The sequence below is a fragment of the Gossypium arboreum genome, chromosome 6 (genome assembly GCF_025698485.1).
Source record: "Gossypium arboreum isolate Shixiya-1 chromosome 6, ASM2569848v2, whole genome shotgun sequence".
NCBI lineage: Eukaryota > Viridiplantae > Streptophyta > Magnoliopsida > Malvales > Malvaceae > Gossypium > Gossypium arboreum.
Window position 1 is genome coordinate 94,550,965 of NC_069075.1, and position 8,383 is coordinate 94,559,347.

General features: G+C 30.8%; 1 protein-coding gene across 1 annotated transcript; it reads right to left on the reverse strand.

Moving 5' to 3' along the window:
- Window positions 1–2,311: 2,311 nt before the first annotated feature.
- On the reverse strand, window positions 2,312–5,044 carry LOC108484568 (uncharacterized). Its single transcript, XM_053029211.1, has 6 exons — window positions 4,731–5,044; window positions 4,578–4,634; window positions 3,748–3,901; window positions 3,222–3,319; window positions 3,057–3,122; window positions 2,312–2,657 (listed from the first exon to the last, which is right to left on the reverse strand). The coding sequence occupies exons 1-6, from the start codon at window positions 4,857–4,859 to the stop codon at window positions 2,622–2,624; spliced, it is 540 nt and encodes a 179-aa protein (XP_052885171.1). The 5' UTR covers window positions 4,860–5,044; the 3' UTR covers window positions 2,312–2,621.
- Window positions 5,045–8,383: the final 3,339 nt, after the last annotated feature.

The window sequence follows — 8,383 nt, forward strand, 5'->3', positions numbered from 1 at the left end:
ATTATTTGCTAATTAAACCCAAGGAAATAAACAAGTAACCAAATCCCGAATTGATTAAGGCCAAGTTAAGATTTTGTTTATAAAAATTTGGAATTAAAACCGATTAAATTAAATTATTAATTCTTCAAAAGGGTTAAAAATTAAAACCTAAAAATGTTTTAATTTTTATGAAGAGAGAAAAAAGAACAATTATTTCATTTAATTGAGTGGGTCAAGATCTCTTCTTTCCTTTGTGATTGACAAAATTATCAATTGAGTTTTTAGACTCCAAGCGGAGTTAAAATTGATATGAATATGATAAAATATTTTTAAAAGACACACATTTTAATTTTTTATACTAATATACTAAATATTTACCATTAAAATAATTTAAAATTCAAAATATATCTCATATCTTTTGATTCATTCAATAGATTTTGGTAAATACCAAACCAGAAGTTTGTTAAATATTCATTCTTGAATTAAATAAAAATAATCAATCTCTCTTATGTAACATTTTTATATAGATTTTTGAATTATTTTTAATATAAAATATCTATAATTATAAAATAAATTTTATTCAATTCAATTCAATTAATCGTAATTTTTACTTATATTCTAAAAACCATCCAAACAATGCGATTTAATTCTTTTTCTTAGCCCTACTTCAAAGGTTGTGCAGGTCATTTTATGTGCATACGAAAGACATGCAAGAGTAGGGAATGGCTGCTGATCCTTGTAGTAGGCCATAGTATAAAGTATGAGTGGGCAATGCATTAGCAAAATTAGAAATTTTAGGCAGAGACTGAGTTTGATCTTTTAAGTATCATCCCCTTTTTTTTTTCTTTTAAGCCAATCAAATATCGCTTTAGTGGATGGTGGTGGCGGTGGGGATGAAGGTGGGTCAGTGCTGAAATCTCTCTCACAGCTACCACAGCCATAGACAATGAGAGGTGGATGGGTTCAGGATTTATCATCATCATTATCATGTAATTCTTCAACTTTTCATATATATATATATATATATATATATATATATATATTATATTTTTATAAATAATCTTAAAAATTTATCATGTGATTATTTAAAAAATAATTTGTTATATATTTTTTAATATTTATATTTTAAAGTATTTAATTATACTTTTATAGGACATTTGTCCACTCTTGATTTTATTTTGAAATTTAAAAACTTTATTGCTAATGTACTGAATATTATTTCATATACATAAAGAGTTAGAAAGTATTTGATAGATCTCTTTATTACAAGAGCTTTACTAAATTAGTATAACTATTATTAAATAAATTAATTAATTTAATTGAGTTTTAGAAAAATGTGATTAAAGTTAATTATATTTAAACTTTTATTACTCTATATTTTACTTTTGAGTTAAAAGTTGGAGATAGGAAGAAGTAGAAGCGTAGGTTGAATTCATGATATATAGTTGAAACCACTAATCAAATAATTGCAATTTAGATAATTTATAGGTTGGATGCCATTGGATTGGCTAATGAAATGCAAAGCAAAGACAAAAATATTGATTCTCATTATCTTTCAAACTTTATATCAAATTATAGTGTTAAGTGGTTCAGGTACCATTCCCATCACTGGGAAATAATTGAAGAAACGAACAAATTTATTCAAACTATCAATTCGGTTTTTATTTTTAGTCTGTTTAATTCGGTGTAATTTTTAGTCTATTCAATTCAATTCTGTTCTCAAGTTTAAAAAACTATAATTATCTAAATCGAATTTTATTTTTATTTAAATTAGCAAAAACAAAAATTTTGGAATATTATATAAAATATTTTCTTTTATATAAAAAAAATTAAAACCAATCTAAATCGGTGAAATTTGATTCGGTTACCCTTGATTCACATTCCAATTTAAACCTTACATTTCTTTTTCATTGACAATATCATTCCATCATAGCATCCTCATGTTCTGACGAAAAAAAAGACATTTTGATTTTTAAGTATTTGTCTATTTCTACTCCGTGTGAAACCGTGGCAGAATACGTTCAAGATTTCTGTCTCTAATCCTTCCTAGCTAAACCAAAATGTGAAAGCGTTGAATTTGCAAAGACTTGAATCCCTACATCATCCCAACAATAGAAACACTTGTGCTTTTAAAAATCATTTTTCACCATAGTTTAGTAAAAAAATAGCAATACATTAATTTTAATTAGTAATAATTGATCACTACCTTTTAACACAAAATATGTTTTAATTTATTTTGAAAAAAAAATTTACTCGTCTTTCTGATTTCATATTTTAAGTTTAAAATTGTACTAATTATTCTTTATTTTATATCTAATTATTTTAACACATGTATTAAATATTCTTTTTATTACATAGCATCATTTTTTAGCATAGTTTAAGATTTTAGCAAGTTTATATAAAATACAACAAACCTCTACATCTCTTAATCATGCCATGCAACATTGCAGCTAACATGGTTCATCAAATTTTAAGAGGGAGGGGGGGGGGGGCGGGGGAAATGAAAATCTATAGTGGTCTTCCTCGTCTACATCTCCAAAAGACATAGGCATAAACATCCAAATTCTTTCTACCAATCTTTGCAACTTCCCCTCACTGGCACCAGAAATTTATCTGGAAATCAAAGACGCACGAAGACGATATTACAGAGGAATACCCCCACCTGAATATTCAACCTCCTGCAAATTTGATCAATTTAAAGCTAGAGTTAGTAGAAGGCTCCATATAACACCATAGACAAAAGCAGAGCATTAGTTACTCTAAGTCTAACCATTTGATAACAATGACAGCCAAATATGTTTAACAAGTATGAATAAATTTGTTGAGCCAATTCAAATAGATTTTAAATAGCCATTACCAAGTAACTCCCTCCCCACTTTAAACAAATCCACGACAAAATATCCCCAGAAAATATCAAACATCATCAGCTGTTACTTTTGATGTGACGAAGCTTTCACTAATCCTGCCTCCTCCCTTTAAATTTTCAGTTAAAAGTTTAATTGCTGGATTTTGCCAAGTTATTGGAACAAGATCTGAAAATTAAGTTTGCAAGAAGCAAAAAGGAAGAAGGGATAAACCTGAGCTGGGGACAAGGATGACACCCAGTCGGATGCATGTGTAGGAAGAAGTCCCAATGTATTAAGCTGCCAAAACATAAGAAACAAAGTAAGAAAATGCAAAGGGTTAGAAAACGCAGGTTTTGAAAATTCCATTAAGAAGATGCAAAGGTAAATGCAGCTCACCTTCCAAACACCAAGTGCTAAACCACCCAAATTAAGAGCAATGAAAAGCAACTTAGGTCCAAGAAGATCTACTTTATTGTCTTTATACGGCTCAAAAACTGCAAAATCGAAATGAAATTTGGATGAATCAACCTACAAATAGAAATTGCACAACCATAACATCTGAAGAACAGAAAATCTAGCCTTTGGTGGCACTTGGTGGGCTGGAGGTTGCGTGTGTATTATATACACTTTACAAGAGGGAAATCAGCTACTATGTCTACTAAGAAAAAGGAGAGATATAGCAGTAAACTGGATAGGTTTCTTCCGAATACTTAAGTGCAAATCATTAGTAACCTCGCGGTTATAAGGGTTTAGCATTTCATTCTTGGTTAGGATAACTTGCCCCTCTTAATCTTTCCTCTTATGACTGTTTCACTACTTTTATGAGTACAAGGTAGAACAAGTAATAAAGAACAAAGGGTAAAGACATCCTTAAACAAACAATACAGCGTAAGAGAAAAATAAAAATCATAGCTTAGCTTACCCTTCCCAACCCCTTGAAGAGCACTAATAGGTTGCCAAAGTGCTGAAAAAGTGATACCAATGCTGAAGAGATGCACTGTACTTCCAGCCATCCACATCATGAAGCCCATCATTAGCAAATTCTTGAAAGGTGCTTGTGCAACTTCCCATGCTTTCTGTTCAAAAGTAATAGAAATATAATCTTAAATCAGTTATATTTTTCCATATTGTGCCTCTGCTTTTACCTTGAAAACCTAATTGCAAAAATGGAACTCTTACCTAAATGACCACCTAAACCCGTTAAAAACTTCACTGATATGGTTCAATGTTGCCATCAAATACTATGTCCATCTAATGGATCAATCAATCACTAGACCTCAACCATGCAACAAGAGAAGAAATCTACGCTTTCCCTTTACCTTTTTCTTTTAAACACCAACTCAATGTACCATAAAACACCTACTGAACTTGCAATTGATTTAAGGTCATAGATATAGTAAACTAAGAACCTCGACAATCCATGCATCATGAAATAGCCAGTGGCTGCTGCTTTGCCACAATACAGACCTTAGTACGTAATTTCTAAATAGAAGTGGCACCAGACAAATGTTGTAGACATTTCTCAGATGCTGGAACTCAATCCTATAGATCCATTAAATTTACTTAATGATGGTTTGTGACTACAGTTTTGCAGTTGAATTGATCCAAAAGTTTTCATCACAAACACGTAAATCCCTAAAAGTTGAATACTTAAAATCTTTAAGATGCAAAACGAAGCCAACTCAAATCGTTAATTAAGCATCTCCTTACTGTTCTTCGTTACTAAGTAAACTAAAGAGAGAAAAAAAGTACCTGAGATTTCCAATTGGCTTCAGCATCCTTCTTTTGGCGACTCACAGCCGAATCGTCCTGTCAAAAACACAAAGGTGAAGTTGAAACCCTATCATAATAACAAAATTGAAAGCGAGTTGTTCATTTGAGATGAGAAAAGGCAAAAAGGTGAACCTGATCGACGGAAGCACGAGTGAAGCCCGGGGGATCGGGGATGTCACGCGATGAAGGAGCGGTGGAATTATCAGAGAAATCGACGGCCCATCTTCGGCCGGCACCCATCACTCCTTTGCCCTTCTCCATTGTCCTTTTGCTTCTGATTAATTTCCTTTCACTAAAATATATTAGAGCTCTTCATGGATCCGATATCCATCTAGATCCGAACATTCAAGGTCTAACGTATATAATTGAATAGAGCAATAACAGTTTAGAATTGTAATGAGTAATAGTTTAGAATTGTGACGAAGTAAAATTGTAATCAGTTATTTAATTGTTTAGTTAAATAAAATGTAATATAACTTTAATAAGATTTTGTATTTGGTTAAATGAAATAGATCTTATAATATAAGGAAAATGCCTTAAATGATTAAAGTGTCTCTAAATAGAATTTTTTAAGTAGATCATTATTGTTATTATTATTAAATTTTAATAAAATTATTATTAAATATATTTTATTAAAATAATAATAAATAATTTAATCATATTTAAACATAATTATTATTAAATACAATTTTAAAAATAATATATAATTTAATAATATTCTTAATATAATTATTATATGAATTAAAAATTATAATATATAATATTATAAAAATAATATATGATCTATTTTATTATTTTTAAACGCAATGCATATTTAATATGCTAAAATATCATTATTGAAATAAATAATTAATTATTCTATAATAAAAATAAAATATTAGAAGTAATAAATAGCTTGATAATTATACTTCACATCCAAACATAATATTCATATATTAAAAAAGTTACATGATTTCATTAGCTTATATATCATAATCCATATGTTAAATTTTACAACATCAAAAGTTATAACATTGTAATGATATTCTATCATGTCATTATACCATTCAAATATTACAAACACAAAAAGTTACCAAAATACCATCAACACAACCATGATTTTTAATGGTCAGCAAGAAATCTTCTAACTCATTCCAATCGCACAAAAGAAGGTAAACTAAAGAAAATGAACATTTGCGTTGGATGGTCTAGAATTTTGCTCAACGCGCGATAGCGCTCACCCTCAATTAAACATTCTACTTCACATAATGTTAGATATAATTTTAGAGCACTTTCTTGAATGGTCATTTTTTACTTTTGTTGAATTAGCACTTCGGAGCAATACTCCTACTAATTTCAGGGCTAATGGTCCATATGTTTTCCGCCAATAAAGTGACAACATCAATAAATGAAGTAGAAGAAATATGATAACTTGCATCAGAAATCCTTTTTTCTTCTTTGAAAATGTGGAATCACCTTGGTTTCTAGTTGGTTGCGATTATGTAACTGAAAGATCAATGTTATCCAAAGAAACATCAGCTTCGCATCCATGGAAATCATTTCTTTCTTCATGAGTATTTGTATTAGCTACATCCTCAACATTTATTTCTTCAATAATATCAGTGACTGTTTGAGCATATTTTCTAGTGGCTAGATCTTTTGCGTAGATGGCAGTAAATTGGTCATAATAAGGGAAATTACAATGTTTGAATTGACCGGTTTCTTAATGACTCTAGAAAAAATGATGAATCCATATTAGATATAAGTTTGGCCAAAACAAGATAATAAAGACTTGAAATAATTTTTACATTTATATATGAATTCCACACATCATATTCAGCAACAACAAGCTACCTATGCTCGTCCCAACCAAAACCGCTATTTTTTTCCACTAAGCATGTCATAAATGATTGCCTAATCCATTTTCAATGTCCTAATCCTCGATTCAAGATTAGGTTTAGCCTTCAACATAGCATGGGGTAAAACTTTTTCTAACATTTTTTCCAACTCATTTAAATAACCGGCTTTGAATCTTGTATCTACATTAAAGGTTCCAACATTGTACAAGTCAACCATACAGACAACCAACGCATCATCTTCTTCTGGAACCCATTTCCTTTTGGTTCTTCAAGAATTTTGAGAAGAAACACTTAGATTGTGAAAAACCTGGCATAAATATCTAAAGAAAAAATGCAAATTAAAATTAAGTTCAATATTATGAATCAAAAGGTCAACACTTTATAAAATTATAACACATGATGAATCAAAAGAAAATAAATTATAATTCAACAAGTTTAGTAATACAAAAAACAATTCAAACAACACCAAAGTTTCATAAACTAGATACATGAAATAACATAAACAAATTAACGTTTACTATTTTTACCCTAAACCTAACTAATTTCTAGATGCTTGCCATTTATCGAACATTTGATTGGCTAGTTCCACCCTCCAAGTAGCCCATGCATCCAATGGATGAATATTTACGATATTCGATTCATTGTCATCTATCACATTAGTAGGTAATCCTTCTTTTAACTTCGCTTCAATAGGATCAAGACTCTATTGTATAATAATGATTCTATTGTGCACCCTCACAGGATAGAATGATGGACTCCTAAGTATTCCCTGTAACACCCCTATCCCGTAACCGTCGCCAGAATAGGTAAGGGGCATTACTGGACTTGTAACTCATGTCAGAACAGTAAAATTCTGAACTTTTTCTTGAAATAAAGATCGTTCATTTAAATAAGTACTAAGCACAGCCAGAGGTAAAATTTAAACTTCACTAAGTAAACATTCAAAAGATGCCATTTTCGCATGGCTTATATACATTAACCAAAAATATTCTTCCGCCACTAGTCTATTCTATACATGCCATAAAATAATTCTAACATAACAGTAACAAGCGGTGGATAGTGATAGTGTGACTAGTTGCTGACGATCCCCGAGCACAGCTTCGCAATGAGATCTATAAAACACAGAAACGAGTAAACGGAGTAAGCATTACAATGCTTAGTAAGTTTTAAGCAGTGTCAACAGATAACAATCAAATTATAACATAGTTGTTCGTTTATTTTATTTCACTCTTCATTCGGGCATGCCATCCTTTTACCGAATATGCACATCTCATCATATACAATAGGCAGATAAACTTTCACATAAAAGTGAGCTCATGTGACATAGATATATTATATGATTTCACATAACCTCTCACACTGATTCGATGTCACATAATCATAGGAATAGTCTCATAGATTGCTCTCGTATGCATCACATAACTACCTTATGATTTAGTTCAAATCAAGCTCACATATAAACTTGGAGTACATACCTGTTTAACCTTTCGCATTGAATATATTTATAAGCAATTCTTATTACGAAATCTTATAGCTTTAACCTCTACTTGGGTTATCGGTGAGACCTTTAGCTCAGACGAAATCTCCACACGAAGTTATCGGGTCTTACCCGGACAAAATCTCCACACGTAGTCATCGGGTCTTACCCGGACATAATCTCCACACGTAGTCATCGGGTCTTACCCGGAATATATTTCCAAGTTTCATGTACATTTAATCACATGTTACAACATTCACATCGACTGTCACATTTGTAATTCATTTGCCTCATCAAATATCTAATAATACACACCTTTCACATTTGGTCGTTCGGCCACGATATACGCACATCGCCTACATATTTCACACTAGCCATTCGGCTTTACCACATATACATATCTCATACATATTTCACACTAGCCACATATACATATCTCATACATATTTCACACTAGCCATTCGACTTTA